The following is a 26,698-nucleotide window of genomic DNA, read 5'->3' as shown; positions in this document are numbered from 1 at the left end:
TGAAGCAGGCTCTGCATTCGTGTACAGGCACCCCTGGAGTGGCATCACTGGGAAAGAAGGTGTACGGAAAGCCAACTCCAGTGGCATCCTTCTCCTGTGCAAATACATGGGGCACAGCCTTATTATGAATATCATCTTCAAGCAGAGTGACAAACACAGGAACATATGGAGACAACCCCACTCTAAGCACTGGCATCTCCTCGACTATGTTATTGCTAGTGTCCATGATTGAATGAGACCATGTTAGCCATGCAAGGAACTAATGACTACTAGGCAGCTCACCATCTTGTTTTATCCATTATGAATATCTGCTTTGCTCCAAAACCCCCAAAACAGCCAAAAGCAATGGAAAGGACTCTCAACAAAAAATATCTTCAAGACCCAAAGGTCTGTAAGGACCTCCAACAGTGTCTCCACAGAAAGCTCTCTTTCCTATCCACAAATGAAGGAAATGTTCGGGAACTCTTGAAGGGGTTTTAAATTCCTATTCATGTGGCCTGTGCTGAATCCATTGGCCACACCGCCCATCAACACCAAGACTCGTTTCATAAGAACAACACCGAGATCCAAGCCTTCCTCAACTGGAAGAGGAGGGCTCATTCTGTTTGGAAAGATGACACCTCATCTCAGCAGAAGAAAATGAAGCTCAAAGGAGGAAATCAAAAATCACTAGCGGCAAGATAAAGCCAAAGAGATCCATCTCTATGCTGACTAACATAACATGTATAATTTTTTCAAGGAAATGAAAGCCATCTACGGCCCAACTTCTCATGGCCCTGCTTTCCTACAGTTACAGGATGGCTCAATGCTTAAGTTAATGAATATATCCAAGCTAGATGGAAGGAGTACTTTGATATACTTGTAACCCATGAATTGACTGTGGTAGATACCACCATTAAACCCATCCCCCAACACCCTGTATATAGCTTTCATTGACCTCACTAAGTTATTTGATTCCATCAACTGTGAAACCTTGTGGAAAGTACTTGCCAAATTTGGATGCCCTGAAAAGTACATAAAGGTCCTGAGGATTCTTCACAGTCAAATGACTGTAATGATCCTATGTAGCAGATCAGAGACAGATTTGTCTGTCATCTGAACTAGGGTCAACCAAGGATGTGTGATCCCTGTTCTCTATTTTTTTTTAACAGTCACCTTGGTTCTCATTAAGGACCACCTTCCTTATGGAATTGACATAGAATACAGAAAGATTGGAGGACTCTTCAATCTGGGGCATTTTCGGTTGAAGACCAAAATACTGAAAACAACCATCCTTCACTTCCAATACACTGACAACTTCCCCATCCTTGCACACAGTGAGAAAAATGTCCAAACCATGCTGGATCTTTTTGGAGAAGCACACTGAACTTTGGGCCTCTCTCCCAACAACAAGACGACTAAGATGCTTTATCAGCCTGTCCTGGGCCCAGAACGTGACACCCCACCTGCGCAAGTGCCTCTTTTAGGAAATTGTTTTGGCATGTCTTGATTCATCATGCTCTCCAGAAAGACATCAAGATCCAGGTCTATACAATGCAGGTCACTTCCCTACTCTCCTCTATGGATGTGACGTGGGTTACCTACCATCATCAACTCAAGAGCTTAAAAGTAAATGTCTGCAAAGCCTCCAGAAAATCCTCCACATCAAATGGGAAGAGTGCTGCACAAATGCCAGCATCCTAGCTGAAGGCAATTTTACCAGCATTGAGTTAATGATCCTCAAACAACAAGTTAGCTGTGTGCGGGCCGGGCCCCGATCCCGCCCTTGTTGCCATGTGCGGCGGTGATTCCGATCCCATTCTTGCCGCCATGGGCAAGCCGGGGGCGAACCGGGGTCGTACGGGACCCGTCTTCGTTGCACACGGGCTGTGGCCAGCAGCCTGGGCACACGGGGCTGGAGAGAACCGCGGGGCGGTTTAGCGCACGTGAGTTAGAATTAGTTACGGAGGCGTAATGGTTGATTGAAAAGATTGTTTACTTACACCCAAAGATGGTATTGGTGTAGGCTGGACAGGTTTCCAGGCACAGCTCCCGCTTGAATCCTCATTGGAGGACTCTGACAAATCGATTGCTCCCACGGAGTTTGCTAGGCTCCGCGGGTCCGGTTAAGTTGGGTTCAAAAAGTTTCCCCGGAGTTACTTAGGCTCCGCGGGTCCGAAGTTACAGGAAAGGGATACGTCTAGGATTGCGCTCGGCGACGGGGAGAGGCGAGAAGCGAAAGCTCCGTAGGCTTGGTTCCATTGCCTCTATTGCCTGCTTAGGGGAGGCGCATCGGGTCCGCTAGGGTCCGCAGCGCTTGGAGATCTTCACACAGAATCTCTCCCTCCTCCCTCCTCCGGTGTTCGTGGAGTCCTCCAACTTGGGCAGAAACCACACAAGCCTTTTGTACGGCTAGCAAGCCAATCGCTAGTCGCCACGTGTGCCTATATTAGGAATGGGCCAATAACGTGGCGCGAATCCTAATACAAATGGTGGGAACTTCTTTACAGCGTGTATCACTACGGTGCAAGAAAGAGATGCATACTGCAAAGAAGCTATAATCTGGCGGGAAATCCCCCGTTGCACCAGAGTTCTCTCTAGCAGCAGAGAACTCTACCGTGCAAAGAAAGCGACAAATTGGAGGGAAATAATTTACCGGTGCCGAAGCGCGCACACAAACAAAAAATCACAACTTTGGGTTGTGACAAGCTGGACTGGACATTGTGTGCAGATGCCTGCCTCTTGATTCCCAAAACAGTGCTCTACTCCTACCTTAGCAACAGCCTGCGATATCATGGTGGCCAAAGGAAATGCTACAAGTACATATTGAAGGCGTACCTCAAGAAAATGGATGCTAACATCAAGAGCTGGGAGAAGCTGGATGTTGACCAACTCCAATGGTGCCACAACCACAACCAAGTGACAGCCTGTTGCCCTAAAGGCAGAAGAGAGAGCACAGAAGGAGGAAAAGGAAAATAATCCAACCTACAGCCTACCCTCCCTTGTGGAAAGACCTGCAACTTCTGCATACAGAGCTGTGGCTCAAGGATTGGACTCTTAAGTCACCTCAAGACCCATCAATGAGCCATGGTAGAGACCATCCTTGAACTGAGAGATTGCCAGCATCAGTGACTACTTGTTTAATGCTTTACCTGTAACACTTTTTCCAAGTCCCAAATACTTCTCATTTATTTTTTGATATATCATTTTTCTGAAGAACATACTTCACCTACTGCAACATATAATCTATTAGCTCATAGTCATTACTACCACATTCTCATTCTGAGTCAAAGAACAGACCACCTCCGCCAGTATGGCAGCCTTCACCCTTTCTTTCCTCATCCTTCATGATACTAGTATGCTAGCTAACAACAACTAGAGTCAATCAAAAGAAAAAGCTAGAAGGCATTTTTAGAAGATCATATTGATCTCATGGCAGCTAGGCACCTAAAAAGGAGTGAACTTGCTAAATACCTCTCAATATCTGAATTGGTGTTCCTGTCCATGGCACTTCCTATAATCTCACTGAGGCGCACACCCTTCCTCCCCTTATTGTGGGCAGCACATTGCAGTCATCATCTATCCAGTTTAACATGCATCTCTGTAATCTGATGGGTAGAGATGGAGGCCACCACTCAAGTTTGCCTGTTTTTTAAACACACAGTATTTCTCCCTTCAAATTTCTTGCACTGCACACCCAGTTGGAGACAAGGCTAGGCCTTCTTGCCCTGCCCCCCCTTGCAAGACCAGGCCGCACACTTTTCCCCTGTAGTGCTGGGTTGGGACCAGGCCACACACCTGTCCACAACAGGCCAGGTCAAGCTCCCACTATCCCATGGTGGTGGGCTGGGGCTGAGCCATGCCCCCTCCCCCCGCAGGGCAGAGCTATGCCCCCTTCACTGCCCACACCAGCTGGGTCATGTCCCTCCCTCACTCCACCCCTGCAAGATAAAGGTGAAGCTCCCTTTCTCCTCACCTCCATGCCAGGCTCATGCTGGGCTGCCCACTGCCCTGGGTGATGGATCAAAACTACCATCCAGCCCATGGTCAGATCAGGCACTACCCATCTGGCCAGCTGTGAAAAAAGGTTGAACACCACTGACATATAGCATAATGATTTATTTTGAAGATATTATTTTACAAAATGTAAACTAATGTCCTGTAGATACTGACCACATTATTTAAACTGGCCTATTGTCACAAAGGGAAAAAAGGTACTGGCAATTCATTTTAGCTCTGATCAAATAAAGTTGTGACTCTTGCTCTTTTTCCACTGGCTAAATGCAATATCTAAATAAAAGTGTTATAGATGCTGTATTTGTAATCATTTAACATGCTAGCAAATATATGAAAAATATAGCTTTTTTTTGTTGTTTTACTTTCATTAGTATTTGGAAACATTTTCCCAATAAAAAGAAGAGGACAATCTAATTTGCAAAAGTTAGGTGCACCAATAAAAATTTTCACACCACTATAAATACCAAGAAACACAACTGTAAACTCTGGAGTTATTCAGGATTTAAAGAATTATAAACAAGACAAAAATTAACCCAATATATAATCACATTATTTTCACTAGGGTTATACCTCTATAAGTGAGATCTGAATTGGCTAACTAATCTTTTCTAACAAATATAATGCACACAATTAAAAAAAAATGGAAGACGTAAAATGTAGTATTTCATCAATTATACTTTTGAAGGTTTTAAATAATTACATTGAATTTTCCTCTACATAACTAGCTACATTGATGGAAAACAAATTATATTTTTACACAAGAAGGAGAACATTTATTGCTGCTTGGAAATTGTATTTTAGACCTATACTTCAAATTTGTTTCTCTTAAATAAAAATCACATCCAGCTGCACTTGCATCAGATTCCACTGCTGACAATCATGCAGTCTTGCACAGCCCATCCCGGAGGTCCTATAATAAAGTGAGACTTTCACAGAGATTCTTCTTTCACTGCTACATAATTAGGTGGAATGACAGCAAGCGTGCATATTTTAAACACAAAAAAATCAGAGCTTATAATCCCAGATGAATGACCCATTTTGAATCTTATTTTATGATATCAGTTACCACCAGTTGTTTATATTAATGTAAGTGATTTTGTCAGGGTATGTAGAGCTAAATGATTCACATCTATAGCAAAAAGTAAGATGGGACAAACAGTGCCATCAAAGTATCTTATCAGGTGTATCTTCAACAGGCAAATTTCTAAACGGAAAATTATTTAATTGAAACTTTCACTGTTGTCATTTCAAGGATCTAAAAGTTCTTCTGATTCATTAAGAAAAAGTTATTTCTAAGGCCACCTCCACAGTTATCTCAATTAGCAATGCCTATCAGAACAAGCCTTCTTAAAGAGAGAGAAACTACTTCTACCCTAAGAAGCTCAGTCATTGCACAACAAAGATTACTTATTCCTGCCTTCCTTCTCTTCTCCCACTACTGAATTTATCAAAAGACCCGAAGCTAAATTGAAGAAAAAAAAGAATATGCTGGGAAGTACTGTACCCAGTAGCATAGTATAGGTTCTCTTGTACCAACTGCATATTTCCAAATGAAGCTCTCTCCAATTCCTGCCTTATACAGAATTCAGAAAATTAAAAGTCAGTGTGGACCCAAGCACCAAACCTTTTGTGCAGGAGGATGAGTCCCAGTAGTCTACATGTTTCCTCCCTCTTTCTATGTGACAACTGAATATGACACCCCTTCTCATCTGAATTACCCCAATCTAAAGTCAGGCTAGTATAAAACTAAACAATACAGTATCAACTGTTGCCAGCTGTGGATAACTAACTGGATATGTAAGAGTGCTAATCAATCTGGAGAACACAGCAGTTAGTTATTTGCTTGTCTTAGGTCAGATTTAGAAGGTTGGCAAACATTAGTAAGCTATAAAGCAATTATAACATTTATGTTCTTCCCATCACCTAAATGTCTGCACAGCTGCAACTGAAGACTTTTGATTTCCTTTTAGACACTTTGCTCTTTGTTTTTTTTAATTTACTAGGGAGAGACTCTAAATAACCCCAATTTTTATAAATGTGTATGCACTGAATGCTACTTGAAAAAGTCGGTACTTCTTTTTTTATATAATGTGTCGTTTAAAGACGAAAATAAGCATACAAAAAAAAAAAAAACCAGGAGAAAGACTGTCAGAATCTTCTGCCAATTTTGCCATTAAAGCTACATTTTTCCTACACTCTAGTTTATACCATTGAAAAATCACAGGCTGCTGATTCCTCTCTGCGCATGTTTAATCAACCACTATGGTTGTCATGCCAACCAGCAAAGAGAATTCTGAGCTTACACTGGGCATTTCAATGCAGTGACCCAATTATTGTCTGTCAACAAATTCACTGGGACAATAGTGAGTGTAACACATTACTGAAATTAAATCCCGGAGACTGAACTACAAAGATGACTGGAACAAAATCTTAGTCTGTTTTAAAGGCCAGAACACTATAAACAGAGTTAACTGTAATGCCTTTTAATATTTAAGTATATTAGTTGCTTTTAAAGAGCAATTCCTATCATAATCATCTGCACCCAGTGTTCATTTACTTAGTTTTTCACTTGATGAAGACCCCCCCCTCCGCCCCACAAATATTTCTGCAAATAGGAATGTGGCAAAACCCCCCGTTTTTCTTTTTCTTTTTTTTAAATGCATTCCCTCCCCTTCCCCAACCATTTCTGACTTTGTCTCTCCCTCTCTATTACCTGTACATAAATATAAGTGAGCTAAGACATAGGATAAGATTCAGCATTTTATTTTGGTAGCAAGTTGTATTTGTTTTGTTTTTTCTCCTTCTTTATATTGTATAATTCTTACGTTTATATTGATTTTTACTGTTCCATATTACTGTTTTACTGGTACTATATGATTTAGGCCTACATATGTAAGTTAGCATAAGTCATGTCAAGTTTCCATTTTATTTGTCAAGTCTCCATCCTGTCCCCAGGCCCAGTTGTGTAACCCATGATTCACACCTACCCCTCCTATGTAACTTGATTCCTGAATGAATGGGGATGAATGCAGGTGCTTGAGAGACAATGGCACTAGGTTTAAAAATAGCTCCCTCTAAATGACCGAACCATCAACACCAATGCTGGGACCAATGACCCAGCCATTGGAACCACCATCAGTATTCAAGAAACAAAAGATGAGGCAACCCACCATTGTGCCCAGGCTGCACATGCTCAGTAACAACACTTGGAGCCCTCTGGAACAGGACTGACCAGGCCTGGACATGCCCTCCCCATAGAAGATCAGAGGTAGTCTGCTCCATAAAAGGGGTAGTGAAGACTGACTCCTTGGGATGCCCTCTCCATCTGGACTAGCACCATGCCACACCACCTATCCACCCAGAGGCCATGCCAGTGACCCCCCTCTGGACAACACCTACTGGACAAGGACCCCTTTCCAGCCTGGATAGGTAGCTATCACCCCCACCCCCTCTTCAACCAAGGACTTGGACTCTGCTTCTCTTCCCTACCTGAACTCCAGCCCTTCCACTGAGTCTCTTTCTCCTGCTGCCATTGTGACTGCTTGTGTGTGCGCGCGTGTGTGCATGTGTGTGAACCAATAATGTCATGGGGCTGTGTAGCGTGTTGTCCGTTTAATAAAACTGTTATTTGGACCACTGAGTTGGGTTTTGCTTTACTATGGTTTGGTCCTTCTCCAATCTCTGCTCCTCACCCCTCTAACTTCTGTCTCATTCCTCCCTCTCCTGCTTCTGGCTCACTGCCACCTCCAACACCTGTCCTGAGCTCCTCTCTGCCTCCAAACCCCCTGTTTCTTTGCCACTGTCTTATCCCCACTGCCTTTTCCCCTGAGCAACCAGGTTTCTGTCTCAGTTTCTTTCCTGGCTGTCTCCTCCTTGCCACCACTTATCTGCCCTTCCCCCCCATACCTCAGCTGTCTGCCTCAGTTTCCAGCCCCAAGGTCCCAGGTTTCTGTCTCTCTCTCTTTCCTGGCTGTCTCCTCCTTGCCACCAGGCTTCTTTTCTTTTCCCCCTCCCATGCACCAGTGACCTCAAGTAACCCTGGGGTCACTTGATCTTAAGTAAACCCAAGCCTCAGTTGCTCAACCAGCTTCTCTCTAGTCTACTGGTTCTAATACTGGTTCTGGCAACTTTCACTCCCTACACTTTAACTCTCTCTCCCTCACTTTAACCTTCTCCCAGGTACCCCAAGCACACACATACATACCATATCATCCACGTTAGGAACTTACCTGTGTAGGTGGATTGTAGTGTGTGAACTGGTGACTGTGTGTGTGTGTGTGTGTGTATATATCATTGTGCGCATGATATACAAATTAGTGATTTGTGTATGTGTACTGAGTGTGCAGGTATTGACAATTGATTTTTGTCTAATTTTTAGTGTGTAGTATGTATGTGCTTGAATTGGTGATAGGTATGCATGTGCCTAGGCTGGTTTAGATGTGTTTGTGCCTGAGCTGGTAGTGTGTGTGTGCATGCACTTAATTAATTTGTGTGTTTGTATATGTGCAATTGTGTCACACCCTCCTGTTTAACAGCGTAATATTTGAGATCCTGAGAGTTGGCCTGACCCCACAGGGCAACAGGAATACAGTGTCTCTTGTACATTATAGTCTTAGAAAATATTCAACACTGCTTACTGCTAATCCATAAATAAGGAAAAAGAAAATTAAGAGTTGATATAGGCAGTTCTGTACAAGTTTCAGGCCTTACACACCCATTTGGAACATGAACTGTTAAATTATAAAGCACAAACAATCTGTAAAACCCATTATATGTGTTCGTACCTTGAAACAGTGGTTATCATTAAAAAAAATATATAAAGCTTTGTGTTAACAACTATCATACAAAATAATCTGAGGTACTTTAGGTTTGCCTATAGAACAGGGCAAGGATTACTTGTGACCATTCTTTAGTAGCAACGAGAAATGGGTTATCTGCAGTGGCAACCACTGGGGTTTTAATGTTATACTTCAGTTCTAATATTTTACTGACATGTATCCAATTGCTCAAAACTATATTTCAGTGGTTTTCAAACTATATTTTGTAGAATCCTGAGGTTGCACAATAAATAGATCATCGGGGGCTCCATAAAGGAACTGGGGGTAATGGCGGAGTGGGCCAGGGGATGATGGTACACTGCCATTGCCAGGTCAAATTGCCAGGCTTGGAATTAGTCTTTAGGATAGAGGTAGGAGTTCTGCAGCTAAAAAGAAATATTAAAGTGTTTCATAACTTTAAGAAGTTTGACAACCACTACTCTATATGATATTTAAGGTCACTTGGCACTTTTCACATCCTATTATTAGTTGCTCATAGCTTACCAAACTTAACTGTTGGAGATGAAATTATCTATGACAAATGTCTGCCACTGGCTACAGTTTTTTCGCTAAGTCTCAATGAAAATAATTCTGCCATTTCCAAAAATGAAGCTAAAGGAAAATACATTATTTTACCCATGATAAAATTATTAGTAAACTTTTCTTAGAGAAACTTTAGGATGTCAATCATGCTTTGGAACAGGGACTTGCAATGTGGCAATAGGATGTCTCATGCCCCCAGCAGGCATTACACTTAAGACATGATTAACCAGTTAATCACATCTTAAGTACTAACCTGGCCACATGTTTATTCAGTAGATGATGCATTAAAATAGGAAATAAGCCATAAAATGATTACACAAAATATATATAACTTTGTGGCTGATTCACATAACACCATACATTGAACGTGTGGTCAGCACCGGAGCCCTGAAGGGATTCTGTCAGCTAACTAGAGCTCTCAGCTGTGGGAGTGCCCTCAGCCCTTGGCTCCCATGCACTCCCACAGCTGGAGAGTGTCTATCACCTGATCAGGACCCCCAGCCATGGCCCTCAATTCCACAGCTAGAAGAGCCAATCAGTTGACCAGCACTCCCGGCCCCAGGAATACCACATGGTGGGACACGGGGAGTCTGGGCTCCCCCTGAACCAGCAATATGGCATGATTGAGATCCGATTCCCCAGATCACTTTTACACCGCCAGCCACGCACACGTCATTGCAGGAGAAGCAATTGTTGGGATCATGAACCAGATACCATTGTGCTTTTAACTGACTGCCTGTCAGCAGCTTCAAAGATGCTCTCCTTGCCACGCCTGTTAAAATTCACCCACGTGTCCATCTGATAAGCCCTTGAAAATATCCAGTTGTATATCTTTAAAGCTGTATTGACATAGAGATTTCAATACACCACCTCTGCATATAGACCCTGTGAACTCCAAGCTCCTATAGCTAAATCATCTTCACATCCATCCATAAGAGTAAGGTGCTATTGAAACCCTCAAGAGAAGACACTTGGATAGCAGAATGCTAGTCTAGGATAAATTTCTAGCTATTTTTCATTTGATCAAGAAACATACTATTTTATTGTTTATCCCTAGAAAGTGTAGAGCAGTGGTTCTCAACTCTGCTAGACTCAGAAGCACACCTTATTGGTATAAGGCACCCCTTGAAACACGCCAGCTCTTACTTTTCACTTCTTTTTTGACAACAGAAAACTACTAAAGCAATTCCTGAATTGCAAAGAATTCAGAAAGACCAGAACCGTTTAGTATGTTTTTAACACTGAATTCCTATTTGAAATTTCTGGGTTTACTTTAAGAACCATGTTAGCACACTCAACAATGCTAACATTGTGTAGCATTTTGTAGCAGCACCCTTGAAAGGATTTAAAGGCACCCCAAGGTGCCACTTCATCCTGGTTGAGAATCACTGGTGTAGAGACCATGTGATTACCCTATGTGAATGGCACCATTTTACCAGAAAACTATCAATGTATGTATTGTTTATTTATTGCATTATGGATGTGTTTTCTGCCAAGATTTCTACTGGGGAGTTCTGCAAGGGCAGGAATATGACTGCAGGTCATTCTGATGGTCCTTAATTCCAGAATTACATATATATGCTGTATTTTCAGGTATTCCCAAGCAAGAACACACATCTTGGATATACATGTGGTTCAGGGGGACACCCAAATCTGTTCTCAACACATCCATAATAACAGTCATCATCAGAAAGAAGACTGAAAATTACTACCTTTTATTGCATACAGAGTTAGCAACTAAGTACACTGTCACAACTTCTGAACCAAGAGTATTCATCTTATTGTTCATGTGATGTCTGGATAGAGAATACCTCTACCACAACTGTAAGGTTCACATGTGAAATCTGAAAAATTGAGTTATGTGCAGGAAAGCCAACATAAAGCACAATAGCCTTGGACACAAAGGGCACTTTTACATGTGCTCTGGGGTTGGGGGTGCTTGAACTCAAGCTCATTCAATGAGCTTTAGATCAAGTCCCCCTGCCACCATTTTTAAGTGTGGGGATGCTGATACACAAGATGCAGGAGGTTGCTGGAGCATGGCAATTGCTCAATTAATCGAGTCTGCTCTGACACGCTGGAATTCCTGTGCATCTGAGTGGCCTCCACGCTCACATGTAGGTGCCCATACACACTAGTCCAACTACAGGCTAGGTAACACTGACTGAAACAATTGAATGCTGTTCTTCAGCAGGTAGGTTTTTCCTGCTCAGCAATTCACGAGGAGTCTTAGCTAAGGGAATAAAGAAAGACTGCATTTTAAGTCAGAGTCCCCTGATGAAACCTACTCCTGACCCACCAACCATCCATATATAGGTAGTTCTGGATTCTCTGTCATCTTAAATGCATTCCCATTATTGAAAGGCATTTCATGAATACTCTGTCAATACAGAAACCTGTATTGTTAATAAATGGACCTTACTGTTAATCTTGGATAGTCTCCGTGAGCAGGCTGCACATGACTACATAGATGTATCCTTCAAATTAAAAACCAGAAACTAGTCTTGATCTAGCTGTCAGCCAGTTCAGTCCCATGCTGGTGGCTTTGAATGAGCTAATGTCTGTAAGAGAAATCTGTAATTCTCTCAGTAGAGCTGATTTTCAACCTCAGGGATAAGAATTTTTTGCACAATGATAAAGAGAATGTATGCCCAAGTGATCATGAGGACTAAGACAATTCTGTAGGCTGTTCCAACCTGATAGAGGTTGCATAGGATGTCACAGACTCTGGAGTATATCATCCACTTTACTAAATACCCTCTCAAGAACTCTGTGGGTAACACTAAACAGCCATGGAATGAACTCTCATAGAAAAATGATAAAGGACAGTAGTACACAATCACTGCTGGGAGAACACTTTTCAGAGAACAGTCACTCCATTTGAGACCTCACAGTTCTTATAAGCATGGGTGGATCTAGACTTCCTTAAACAGGGGGTAGCACACTGCCCTCTCAGACCATGGGAGAATGGGGGTGAGGGCTGGTGGGAGCCCCCACTCTGGGGAGACACCAGGGTAGTGGGCAGGAATCAGAGCTTGTAGGGAGGAGACCTGTGTTGCACCACTGTTCCTGGCTGACCCGGACATGGGTGGAACTACACAGCTGCTCCTGCCCTTCTCCTGATGGGCACTGGAGGGAGCAACTGCACAGGGAGCCAGGCTCAACCAGGGCTGCACCATACAGATACCTTTCAGCACCAGCTCCCTGCCCCTCCCCCCCCCACCCCAGTGTTCCCCACTGAGAAGGAGCAGACACTAGAAGGAACCCATTCCCCCCCGCCACTGCTGTCCCCACTTGATTCAGGCACAAATGAGTCCCAAAGCTCCCTGCCCTGATCTAGCTGCAAGCTGTAGGGAGCAGCTGTGCAGTTTGCTAGGCTCAGCCGGGGACAGCAGTGGCAGTGCACAGGTTCCTCCTTCCAGTATCTGCTCCCTGCCCACCTGCACCCTTCCCTCCAGGTCCGATAAAAGATACTTTACTTGGTCCAATAAAAGATCTCACCAAAAAACACCTTACCATTGGGCAGAGGTATAATGAGGTACTTCAGCACGTGGAGGGGTGGGGTGGACAGGGATTATTCAGACCTTTGGAGAGTGGGGGTGGAGGGAGAGGAGGAAAGGGTCTTACCAGCACCTGATCTGCACTCAGACAGGAGCTGCTACTGCTGTGGCTGCTGCTGTAGCTGCACAGGCGTGGGCTCCTGCCACTGCTGGGGACAGGCTCACTACCCAGCAACTGCAGCAGCCCCATGGTGTGGCTCCTGGAGCCACTGCCCCTGTTGCTCCATTTATTCACTCTCCCTGCCCAGGTGTGCACAGGACCATGTTTGCCATGGCAGATTCCCAGTGGGGGAGGCAGGAGTGGAGGGTGCGGGCACCATTTCAATCACCCCTGAGATACACTATTCAGTGAGGAGCTGTGCTGCCTGGCTCCTATAGTTGGGAAGTGCAGGGCTGTGGAAAAAATTCCCAAGGTAGGTGGAGGCGATTCTGGTTCCCCCTCTGCCCCCCCTCCCCACCCCTAGGTGGGGGAGACAATGCCCAAGGCTGGTGCTCCATCCAACCCACTAGTACCATTACTGCCATTGGGCAAAATGTAATAGCTACTGCTCTCAAAGCCATGTAGCATTGTTACAGTATGAGTCTACACATTCCTTCACAGCATGACAAGACAACTATTCCTGACTGCTGGGCCGAGAGCTCAAAGATAAAGCAAAACACTAAGCCTTCTTTGCTAGAAGCAGATGTAGTGTTTTCCGCCTTCCCTTTCTGGTGTGCCATTCCCATTCCCAGCACATATCCTGCATCTGTTAGACACAACTGCTGAAACTTCACCCAGCTCTAGAAGCTGCAGTGTTTTGTCCTTCAGGCACCTAGATGTTGGGCTATGTGGTGACATCCAGGGATCAGAGGAAGTGTGTGAAGCAACAAGAAAGATGGAAACAGGCATTTCCTACTGACCTCCCAACTACTCCAGTCCTCCTGCACTGAGCAGCTGAGGCTCCTCCTGATGAAGCAGTCTCAACAACCACCAATTCTCTCTTCTCACTTCCCCATCCACACAACACATATATATGCCCTTCTCCTTTCTCAGCAGTCAGATCTGATACCTCACTACCCAGATGCCTAACCACCCGCACCTCAAATCATAGTACGTAGCATCTTCCACGACCCTCACCCAGAACCAACTGACCCCCATCTAGCTCCTCTAGAGACAAGGCTACTGAGTGTCTGTGTTCAGAGACTCTCCCATTGTCTGCTTCTAGGAAGTGAAGAAACCCCACTAAAAGGAACAGCTGAGAGACAGAGAAGTCTGGCCTGAGCCTATGGCAGTAACCATAAGGAACGAAGAGTTCCCTTTCCTCATATGGTTGATGAAACCATTGCATGTAAGGCTACATTGAATACTGCAAAACCTCAGGCACTGAAGATGTTCTTAAGTCATTCCCCCTCATTTCAAAATGGTTATACTGATTTTAGAATAGCAAGTTTATTTATTTATTTCAATTAAAACAATCAATTCTTTTTATTTGCCACCTTATTCTTTAGCATTTTTTGATACATTCCATATCTTCAAGCTTTTCTATTCATCTATGTATGCTAGAGAAAATAAATAAAGCTGAAACTTCTTGTGTAATATCATGATTCCAGCATTTGGCACTTCAGGAAAGATGCCAAGTATCATGAGACTCCTAATAAAAACACCAGAGTTGGAAACACTGCATATATCAAACATCTGCTCAGTTATTTTATAATGCAAGAGCAGAGAGAGAGAGACTATTCCTTCCCTTAAACTCAAATGGAAATTACTCACTGCAGGCTCAATTCAGGTTTCACTTTGCCCCTCTTGCCAGATTAACTCTTCTGACCAGTGCACTGGAGTGTAGTGAGCTCATGCCTCCCCTCCACCTTATTCCCAATCCACTTTTGGTCAATGAGGAACACCAGACACCCTTGTCCATCTAAACATGCTGTAGCCATGCTGCTAGAACAGGTAATACAAACAAATACAGTCTGGGGACCGTGACATGTTGCCCTGCAACATAAACCCAACTCTGGTTCATAGCGACATAAATAAATGAATATTTTATTTAAAAAAAAACAAAACAACCCCTCATATTAAAAAAGGGAGAGAGAAAAGAAAAAGCAGTGAGCCGCAGGCAGCATTATTTATAGGGTGCCTAGATTGTCATTCAGTACCACCAGAATCCAATCTGCTCTGCAAAACAGATGCAGTTGCTAAAGCAGCAAATGGCAGTTACATTTTTTTTTTAAAGAATACCTCTGGATACATAAGGATACAATATAACATACTGATGGCACTGAAATAAACATACAGAAACAAATGCATCTATGTCAGTCAGAAAAGTATTTCTTTTAAAAATATTATAGTGTACCTATATATTTAAAGCCATGGTACCTAGCAAATATTTTATTTATTAATCAACGACATACAAACCATTGAACAAACCACAAACATTAATGCAGTCCTTGCCCTGGAGACCCTGACATCCCCTGTGTCCCTCCCTTGGATGAGAAGCCTAGCAACAGGAATGCATTATATACAACTCTGACAGGCCATTTTCTGGTAGGATATGAAACTGGTGGGTAACTGAGGTCCCAGGGTTGTGGGAACAGAGAAGAAAGAGCCTACCCAAAGAAACAGAAACTTCTAGGGACATCTTTACCTGTGCTCTGGGGGTGGGGGACGGACATCTTAATCAAAGCAGCTTTGACAGCCGCTCTAATTACAGTGCCTGAAGCATCTCATATATTCAGTGCCCTGCGCTTCAAAATGGCAGTGGGGGTGCTTTAACTAAAGCTCATGTGACAAGCTTTAGTTAAAGCGCCCCGCCACCATTTTGAAGCATGGGGACACTGAATAATGCTAATTAGCATGCTCCAGCAAACTCGATTAACTGAATCTCCTCTGGCGTGTTGTAATTACAGCACATTGGAGCAGTGTCCCCGCATGTCTACAAGCACCCCTAAATTTCTGCAGCTTCTTGGTCATTGAAATGCCCTAGAAGGCAGCCTCTGGGCTCAGCAAACTTCAGTCCCTCCCTGCTGTGTGGAACCAAAAAGGGTCCAAACTATTGTTTGAGATTCCCCATAACCAAGTACAGTGAATCCCCAACACCTGCAACTCAGAGGTATGAAAAAGATTACAGTGGGATATCAGTGTCTTGCTTTACTGCCAGGCTCCTATCTTCTTTTACCAGCTTTAATTTAATGCTCTTGCTCCCCACAAGGGAGATCTGACCAAACACTTCCGTAATTCCAGCCCCTGCTCCCTTGCAGTAACAGGCTGTCTTCTCTCCTCCACAACACCAATTTGGTGCTCCCCCCCAGGATACTCTTTGGCCTCCCCACAATCTTGCCCAAGAAGGGTTTATCTTACCCCACCTGCAAAGCCATTATGGATATCCAAGTCCAGATACTGTCCTCTCTTACCTCATATCCAAGGAAGGCAAATCACACTACTCCCTACCTATGCCAAGAATTATTCCTACTGTGTTCTGAATACAGGTTTCCTCTGTGCCCTTCACCTTATCCATAATCAAAAGCTACACTGCCATGCTTAGACTTGGTTGCTTTTGTGGATGGGACGGTAAGAGCTAATGAGCCATTTCAGGTGTACAAACTGCATTTATTTTATGGCAGAGGTGTTTATTTAATTAAAATACATATAACATGCAGTTCTAACAATAATCAAGTAAATGGGGAAAATGAATGATTATGAATAAACATATACATATGATAAATTGCAGCCCACATTCATTTTTTTAGGTCCTCAGACCACTGCACTTGCTCTCTTCTCACTAATCCATGTCCTCTGACCTCATTCACTTGCCACATTTTTCATAGGGCATTGTTGCACAGTAATTTTGGGCAGCCCCTGGAGCTCGTAACACCTGGACTGTCTGCACATTAAACACCTGTAACTACCTTTCAGCATTGGTTAGAGAGCTCAAAGTTATACCATTCTAGGGCAGAATTATCTCTGAACTGTTTTACCCAGCTCATGTCATGTTAAGGTTACAATCTAGGCTACACCTTAGTGCATTTATACACATCCCTTTTTGTCCTGTGACGTGCCGGAGATCCACTACACAGAAGACTCCATTCATTTAATCTGCTCTGCATGCAAGCTGATGTAAACTGCACTGCACCACATGCAGTTGTATAAGTGGCGAAATGCACGTCTGCACACAGAAAATGGTGGCGGTGTGCTTTTGAACTAAAACAGCTATGTGGTTTAGTTCAAAAGTGTGCTGCCACCATTTTCTCAGTGCTGACGCACATTTTGCCACTTATACAACTAGAAGTGATTCAGCACCAGGCAACTTGAAAAGCACCTGGTGCTGTGGTGTAAAAATGCCCTTAATGTAAACACCCCACCCACCTGCCCCCCCCCCCACTGGCCTGGATCAGGCCCACTGCCCCCCAGTGTCCCAGATCCAAGCTCACTGCCCACCACCCCTCCACCCGATTTACATGTGGCTGCCTGGGCTGTCTGTTCTGGGGGAGCAGGCAGGGAAGGGTTGACCTGCCTGCCTGACCACCACTACCACAGCTGCTGTTCTGTGGGTGGGCTTAGCCCAGAGAAGAGCAGCAGCCTAGCTGTGGCAGCTAAGCAGACAGGTTAACCCTTCCTTGCCAGCTCCACTGGGACAGACAGCCACATATAAGCAGGGGAAGAGCAGGGGGAGTGGGGGGGGGAAGGGAGGTCGGGGAGGCGCATAGGAAACCCTGATGGGCAGTGAGGGATAGAGAAAGCCCAGAATCAGAGGAAGGGGGTAGATTCTTACCTTTCAGTCCTCCAGGACCCTGCTGGCCTGAAGCACAACTGCTACAAACTCGAGCTAGCACTAGGACCAATCAACATTTGTATGGCTCACAGTGTAAGGTGTAACAAGGCCCTAATTAAATCAACCTGCCGGAGAAATACTCCTCCCCTCCTAGATGTACCCCTTCCCCAAAATTACACCTCCCTGAGGTCTTGCCAAATGATTCATAAATCAAACTGTGCAGGGCTTCAAAGAAAACTTAAGTCTTTTAAAACATCAAAAAGTTTTCTAACTATAAAAAATATTATGACATTAAAGTTCAACTTCTTGAGATCCTATAGTACTAAAACCAAACCATCTTGAAATGGCAGAATATTCCCTTTTCTAGTGATACAAATTCCATCCTTAAGTACATCTTATATATCTGCTATAGAATTATGAAGGATAGTCCAAAAACTTATGGAAATAATTTATTCCCTGTTAAACTCCATGGTGTTTTTAAAAAGCTATTTCGTTGGAATGTTTATTTCATTCCTATTTTACTTTCATAGGACTTATGCTAACTAATTTACCATTATCAGCTTTGCTTCATGTTGTACATTAATGGAAGAATAACAAAAGAAAAAGCCTGAAAATTCCCTAAATTGTCAATTAAATATAGTGTTAGTAGCATATACAAAATAATTGAAGTGCTCTACAATTTTACTGATATTCCTTTAGAATGATCTGCATATCCCAGTGGTTTCGCTAATTGTGACTAATGGAGCCATCCCCAACTCAGATAAATAAAAACTTTATGCCATCCCACACAGTCTAATATTGCCTCCCTCTCTCTCAACACGCACATATATTATATTATACATATAAATACATACAGAAGAATGCCAAACAACTGTGCTATAGTCATCCACATGTCCAATCAACTACATTTTACAGCCCATTGTGCAGTGAAGTTTTTTTTCCCCCCTTCTCTTAATGTTCTATAAAATAGCTGTGTTCCTTTTTGATCAGGAAATGTCTTGCCATTTGTGGAAGCTGGGAAAAATATATTCCTACATTCATAAGTGCACTTTACAATGCAATATCTATTATCATGTATTGTATTTTCAGTTGTATTTTGGGAGGTTACTGAGTAACCATGTTTTCATAACTGTTTAGGGGTCAGCAAACTTATCTTACTGCATTTTACACACATACACACACATTTTATATACACATATGTACATGTTTTTGTAAGGTTCACTTATGCTCCTTACTGAAGATATGGATCTATAGGAGTGATGAAATAAGGAAAGGGTGTTTGGTTTTAGAACAAGAATGAAAGGGATAGCTCAAATACTAGGGGCAGCATGAACTATAGCTCAGCTATTACATGCAGTTTTCAATAAAATCATGCATAATGTATAACAGGTTTCTAACATACATTGCTGGATTTTTTTCAATGACATTTATCATGTCCTCTTCTAGTCTCATCTATATTATAGCAAGCCTCTAGAGTCTGCATGAATATATTAATCTTTGGAAATGATAGCAGCCAATTACTATACTGACTATATTTTTCACTGCTCTGGAGATCATTGTGTGTACTGTGGAGAGCTTACTAAGGTGGCCTCAATAAAAGTATTAATGTGCAAAGTACTGTGCAGCCATTTCACTCAAGCTTTCATGAGCTGGAGAACACCATCGGGGACACACTCCTGGCTGTTATATTTTCTTACCTTGTTTTCATTTATTAAATGTACTTGGAGACACTGCAAGAAGGTCCTTAGCTGTTTCTATCATAACTGGTGACATGCCAAATTGCAACAGGCCTGGTCCTTATTAGTGTACTGACTTTCATATCTTGCCCTGATAATGACTGGGTTAAGAGTCTCCTGCCATTATTGCTGACTCTGAAGGCAGGCTTCCAGGAAATGTTATGCCTAGTGTATGTGTACATATGAACGTGCCAAGTTTTATTACAATTCAGTGTTTTCATATTTGACTTTTTTTTGTTTGCATCTCCATGCAAGCATATAAACACACCCCCAGGGACTGGGAAATGATTAAGCGTATGAGGTGGTCATACCACAGCTAAAAATGTAACAAGTAGTAAATCTGAAGAGCTGATTCTTGCCATGACTGATTGAGGAAGCTGAACAGATGCTACCAGCTGCAACCTGCTGTAAAGGCTCCTGCTAACAATGCCAGAATTTCTCACAGCCAGACTCAGAAATAAAGCTATGGAGCTATTTCACTGGACGGAAATGCATCCCTGGCAAGTGCTTTCTGCTCATCATGGTATACATACTAGCCAGCTGGACAGATACTCATAGACACATACACAACCTGCAAATCATGCCCTCCAGGGAATGTGATGCACAAGTCAGTGCATTAGCTAGGCTCATTACTTAGTGTTTTTACTAGTATTCTTCCGAGATCCTCCACTGCTGTTACTATATTTGGTTGGCAAAAGCTACCTCACCGGTCTTCTCTACCTCACATGACACCGGGTATGACACTGGGGCATTCTTTATTACAACATTCATAACATTTCAACAACTCAACTTGTAAAAGGTCTTGACTCTCCTGCCAATAAAGTCAACAGAATCACTGGCATGGTTTTCAATTGCCCAGATCCTGACTTTCATGGTGCACAGTCAAACTCATTGAAATCAGAGGGAGTCATTTGAAGAGGGCCAACAGCAGGATCAAAGCAGAGTGAACCCCACATCCAAAAAAAAATAGCTTGAGTGCTGTATATAGTAACAAAAGGGGGAGAACCCCACTTTTTCCAAATGCTTTTCATTCCAGTGCAGCTGGAATAGAGGAAATGGAAGTTGAATACACCACAAATACTTCCTTAGCATTCACATAACCTACAGTGAGCCAACCCCAAATATTCACAGGTAACAGGTAAGATCTTAAAATGCACAAAAACAGGAACACACATGAGATTTTAAGCATGAAAATGCTTTCAGTTTTCAAGACTTAAGGATTCAATATTTTCAAGCTTTATTCTCCAGCCACAAAGGCTAGATAATTACTTAGATAAAATGATAACAGAAGACATTCTCTGTATGTCATCACACAACTTCAAGAGCCTTTGCTTCAAATAAACTTGAGACTCAAAATAAAGAAACAACAAGAATTCTCAATATAAAGGTTGTGCTACCTGTTGTAACAATGAATCAAATGCAATGTGTCTAGAACTTGTTCCTGGGTGTGAGAGAAGACTGGATAATATTATGTAAAGGATGTATCACAAAAACCTAGCTGGGCTTTCTCAGATTCCTCCGGACAGTGATCCTGGAATTGCCACAACTGAAAATGTTCAGTAGCTTTCACACCCCTTTTGCTGAGAAGTCCACTGGGCTTGTTCAGATGATGACAACCAGAGAAACCCCACAGGCGCAGTCTGGCTTTACATGTACAGCTGGCTAGCCTGGACCTAATACTTGGGATGGTGTAAGAGGCGGGAAAGGTTACTCCTTTGTCACAATCTGATCCTTGCCTCTTACCATTTGAGGCTGAGATATTCTTTATTTCTCTGAAGCCAGGAACCTGTTTTGATCACCACCTATAAGATTTTAATGGAACTTATGAGATTTACACAGTCCCTCAGAACATACTGCTTTCCCAACAGTCACAGTAATAACGATGATACGTTTGAATAATCGGGTCCATAATCATCAAGAGTGGCCCCAAGTGCTCTCTTCCTTGGTTCCTTCATTTGTCAGTACTACATATTTAAAGCTTGTGAAAGAAGAAACAAGAGGGAGGACAGCTAGAGTGCCAGTGGCAAATTCATGCCACATCTGATGGTCAGTAGCAAGAAGAAATTTTGAAATGTATCCTTGGTCATACTGAGGACAACAGAAGGCTTACTTATCTGTATAATATGTCCCCATATTGTAACATGCATTGAAACAGACTGGACAATAACTGGACTGGACAATAACTTGTTTAATTTTCTCCTTGTGAATGTTCACATTACTGGTAAGATCAGTCAGAATCGCATGGGGTTGTGCAGAGCTGTGGACAAAGAATGATTTCACATTTAAGAGAACAGAGGTTGCTGAAATTCTGGAAGTTTTGTTGGTGCTTTGGGTTCCATCTGTGAACCAGATCTATAGCTGCTCGAGCTCACTAAAACATTCAGCCCATTCATCTGCATTTCTTGTGAGAACACTATGCCATGTATTCATGCCAAGAGAAGCACAGAAAAAAAGCTTCTGCTCAGAGAACCAGACTTTGGAAAATGTCTGTTCTCTTAAATGCAGATAGATCTGTTCTGACTCATCCATTTTTGTACAAGATTATGGAGGATGGTGGCAACCTTTACAGACCTCAGATTTCCTTGATTCCAGGTTTTTGGGGGGATTACAAACCAGAGTAATGATTCCCTCCTAAGCCAGGAATATCCTTATTCTTGCTTCTTTTAGCTCTTTTGTCAATAAACCTGATTAGAATATGAGGCTGAAAACAAATTTTAAAAATCAACACTTGTTAGGCAAAATTCATTAATCAACCAGAGGTACTGGAAAATCATCCCTTAGTGTAAGCATTTAGATTGAGAGTTAGAGGACTGATTCAGCTCTGTCAATATTCTTTGAGCTGGTGACTTAAACTAGCTTCAATTGGAAGAAAGTGAGGGGCTCTCTCATGCAATGCATGCTACATAAATTCTAAACATGCCAGTTTTGTTACATTCCAATATCCCAGAAAAATATATCCCAAACTAAGCTGGGTGACAGTTAGAGATCAGATACTGCCCTCAAATCATGGCTGAACTCTCACTGCTGAGGTCACTGAAGATGCTTGCATGAACATGACCTAAAGGTTTAGTTTTGAGTGAAGTCAGACATGCAAGACGGGTCATAGAGTTTTCTAATGTACTCCAGATTTTCTTTTATCCTGGAATAACCTCTCCAATAAGCATGAAGAAGTGGCAATGCTATGTCTAGTGCCAATCACTGAAATAAAATCAATGTGACCGATTTCTCTTCTGTATTGCCTGTATCCTGTTCTCTACTCAAACAGTCCATCAACAATGTGGCATATCTACCACAGGCAAAATTTTTACTGTCAGGGAAATGTTTGTATTTATCTCCAAATGCTCATCAGATCCCTGTGTGGGAATAGGGCTTTACAACTGCACCAAATCCTTCCCTTTAATAATTATGCATTTCCAGCACTGATCTGGCTGTGGCCATGTTTTATGAAATAGGTCTGCCAAAGTCCCCACAAGTTTAATTAACAGATAGGTGTTGTTCATTTGAAATATCTCTTTCTAGCTGAAAAGTACAGAATAGGCTTCCTAGCCACTGCACCAGTGGAAATTTTAGTGATGATCATACTAACAGAAAATAGGCATTCATCTAAAGGAAATGCATATTTTAAGCAAAAGGCTATAAACTTGGGGGGGGGAGGGGAATCACTCAATGCTCCTGGACACTTAAAAAAAAAGACGACACACATTTCCTAATAGGTTAATTACCATATAATATTGATGATAGAATTTTTCAAGTATTACCTGTACTCTCACTAAGAAGTGCTTGAAACCGTGGTGTTTGTTCTGCTGAAGTAAAGAAAAGATATATTATAGGTACTTTTCAACACTGGGATGCCAGATGTGCAACATAACATTAGCTTGTGTTATACAACTACCAAACATCAGAGGTCTACCACCCTTCTTTTATAACAGCAGGTGTACCACATGCACAACACTGTTAAATATCCTCATTATTTTCATTTTTGCTTAACAGTTAGTGAGCAACCACTAAAAGGAACTGTCCAAACCAAAAAGTTGTATTGGATGTATAACACCCCAATAATCTTTCACCATATCCTCTGTTAAGGAAGACTGTGTACTAATGGCCGCAAGTTTTATGGACCACCGATACATCCAATAAATATTTTCCTAAATCATAGTATAGCTGAGAGGCTTCACCAGCATCCCAATTTGCTAGGCACTATACAAACATAGGGAGAGGCCATTCCCTACTCTAAGGATAGACAACACACAAGACACTAAAAGATGGGAAGACATGAGGAATCATATTACATTTAAAAGATGAGCAACTGAGGCAGAGAAATGTTAGCAGGGAGTTTTATGAAAGTACATTGGTGACTGAATAGTACAGAAGCTGAAGTCACTTTCCCAAAGGAAATCCGTAGCATGGCTGAGAACTGATCTTGACTCTATCAATTTAGTGTGTGGATCAGATACTGACTTTCTGCAAATTCAGTTTGATCGATCACAAAGCTAGAACAGGGCATATCTCCACAGGAAAAAGTCCACAATGAAAAAAACAGCATCATTATTTTATAACAAATTTGTGATTATTATTACTTACTATGGAAGAGTCACAAAACTATTTTTTCTCTTTTTCACTTTTTTTGTAATAGGAGAATCCCCAAGTTAGAAAAAGGGTCAGAATATGTATAGTGGTTGTATATAGCAATCCTGCATTCTCTTGGAACTCATCAAGGTAGTTTTTTGGGAGATTCATAGATTCATAGATGTTAGGGTTGGAAGGGACCTCAATAGATCATCGAGTCCGACCCCCTGCATAGGCAGAAAAGAGTGCTGGGTCTAGATGACCCCAGCTAGATGCATATCCAACCTCCTCTTGAAGACCCCCAGGGTAGGGGACACCACCACCTCCCTTGGGAGCCCGTTCCAGACCTTGGCCACTCTAATTGTGAAGAAGTTCTTCCTAATGTCCAGTCTAAATCTGCTCTCTGCTAGCTTGTGGCCATTATTTCTTGTAACCCCCGGGGGCGCCTTGGTAAATAAAACCTCACCAATTCCCTTCTGTGCCCCCGTGATAAACTTATAGGCAGCCACAAGGTCGCCTCTCAACCTTCTCTTGCGGAGGCTGAAGAGGTCCAGGTGCCCAAGTCTCTCCTCGTAGGGCTTGGTCTGCAAGCCCTTAACCATACGAGTTGCCCTTCTCTGGACCCTCTCCAGGTTATCCGCATCCCTCTTGAAGTGCGGTGCCCAGAATTGCACACAGTACTCCAACTGCGGTATAACCAGCACCCGATAGAGGGGAAGTATCACCTCTTTGGATCTATTCGTCATGCATCTGCTGATGCACAATAAAGTGCCATTAGCTTTTCTGATGGCTTCGTCATGCTGCCAACTCATGTTCATCTTGGAGTCCACTAGGACTCCAAGATCCCTTTCCACTTCTGTGCCACCCAGCAGGTCATTTCCTAGGCAGTAGGTGTGCTGGACATTTTTCCTCCCTAGGTGCAGCACTTTGCATTTCTCCTTGTTGAATTGCATTCTGTTGTTTTCTGCCCACTTGTCCAACCTGTCCAGGTCTGCTTGCAGCTGTTCCCTGCCCTCCGGCGTGTCCACTTCTCCCCATAGCTTTGTGTCATCTGCAAACTTGGACAGAGTACATTTCACTCCCTCGTCCAAGTCGCTGATGAAGACATTGAAGAGTATCGGTCCAAGGACCGAGACCTATGGGACCCCACTGCCCACACCCTTCCAGGTCGAAACCGACCCATCCACCACAACTCTCTGGGTGTGACCCTCTAGCCAATTCGCTACCCACTGGACTGTGTAGTCATCCAAGTCACAGCCTCTTAACTTGTTCACCAGTATGGGGTGGGATACCATATCGAAGGCCTTCCTGAAGTCTAAGTATCGACATCCACCCTTCCTCCTGCGTGCAGGCGTTTCGTAACCTGGTCATAAAAAGAGACTAGATTGGTCAGGCACGATCTGCCTGCCATGAACCCGTGCTGGTTTCCCCTCAGCATAATTTGTCCTGCCAGGCTCTCGCAAATGTGAGCCTTGATAATTTTTTCAAAGACTTTGCCAAGGATGGAGGTGAGACTGACTGGCCTATAGTTGCCCGGGTCCTCCTTCCTCCCCTTCTTGAAAATGGGGAACACTTTGGCCCTTTTCCAGTACTCCGGGACTCAGCCCGTGCACCACAAGTGTTCAAATATTCCCGCCAGTGGCTGTGCAATGATGTTGGCCAGTGCCTTCAGCACCCTCGGATGGAGCTCATCCGGGCCTGCCGACATAAAGGCATCTGTGCGGGCCGGGCCCCGAGCCCGCCCTCGTCGCCATGTGCGGCGGTGATTCTGATCCCACTCTGGCCACCATGGGCAAGCCGGGGGCGAACCGGGGTCGTACCAGACCCGTCTCCGGTGCACGCGGGCTGTGGCCGGCAGCTCGGACACGCGGGGTGGGAGAGAGCCGCGAAGTGGTTTAGCGCACATGAGTTAGAATTAGTCACGGAGGCGTAATGGTTGATCGAAAAGATTGTTTACTTACACCCAAAGATGGTATCGGTGTAGGCTGGACAAGTTTCCAGGCACAGCTCCCGCTTGAACCCTCGTTGGAGGATTCTGACAAAACAATTGCTCCCACGGCGTTTGCTAGGCTCCGCGGGTCCGGTTAAGTTGGGTTCGAAAATCTCCCCTAAGTTATTCAGGCTCCGCGGGTCTGATAAGTTTTCCCCGGAGTTTGCTAGGCTCCGCGGGTCCGAAATTACAGGAAAGGGATACGTCCAGGGATTGCGCTCGGTGACGGGGAGAGGCGAGAAGCGAAAGCTCCGTAGGTTCTATCGCCACTCTTGCCTGCTTAGGGGCGGCGCATCGGGTCCGCGAGGGTCCACAGCGCTTGGAGATCTTCACACAGAATCTCTCTCTCTTCCTCCCTCCTCCGGCTTGGGCGGAAACTACCCAAGCCTTTTGTACGGCTAGCAAGCCAATCGCTAGCCGCCACGTGTGCCTAAATTAGGAGTCGGCCAATAACATGGCGCGGATCCTAATACAAATGGCGGGAACTTCTTTGCAACGTGTATCACTACAGTGCAAGAAAGAGATGCACACTGCAAAGAAGCTGCAATCCAGCAGGAAACCCCCCGCTGCACTAGAGTTCTCTAGCAACAGAGAACTCTACTGTGCAAAGAAAGCGACAAATTTGGCGGGAAATAATTTAGCAGTGCCGAAGCACACACACAAACAAAAAATCACAACTTTGGGTTGTGACAGCATCCAGTTCTTCCAAGTGACTCTGCACCATCTCAGGGTCTACGCA

General features: G+C 43.5%; 1 protein-coding gene across 7 annotated transcripts in view; it reads right to left on the bottom strand.

Moving 5' to 3' along the window:
• Positions 1-26,698, bottom strand: part of GPM6A (glycoprotein M6A) — a 419,024-nt gene that overhangs the window by 226,879 nt on the left and 165,447 nt on the right. For 2 of the 7 annotated variants that reach the window (XM_014600918.3, XM_019481376.2), the window contains exon 2: positions 23,162-23,206. The exons of 3 other annotated variants lie outside the window; for them this stretch is intronic. In XM_014600918.3, the coding sequence (XP_014456404.1) occupies positions 23,162-23,206 (45 nt within the window). The remainder of the gene's footprint in view (positions 1-23,161; positions 23,207-26,698) is intronic. 2 more of the 7 variants (XM_019481378.2, XM_019481377.2) reach the window with 1 other exon arrangement.

This window comes from Alligator mississippiensis, chromosome 2 (genome assembly GCF_030867095.1).
Source record: "Alligator mississippiensis isolate rAllMis1 chromosome 2, rAllMis1, whole genome shotgun sequence".
Classification (NCBI taxonomy): domain Eukaryota; kingdom Metazoa; phylum Chordata; order Crocodylia; family Alligatoridae; genus Alligator; species Alligator mississippiensis.
The sequence above is the reverse complement of the archived record's forward strand: the minus strand, read 5'-3'. Positions and strand labels throughout refer to the sequence as shown.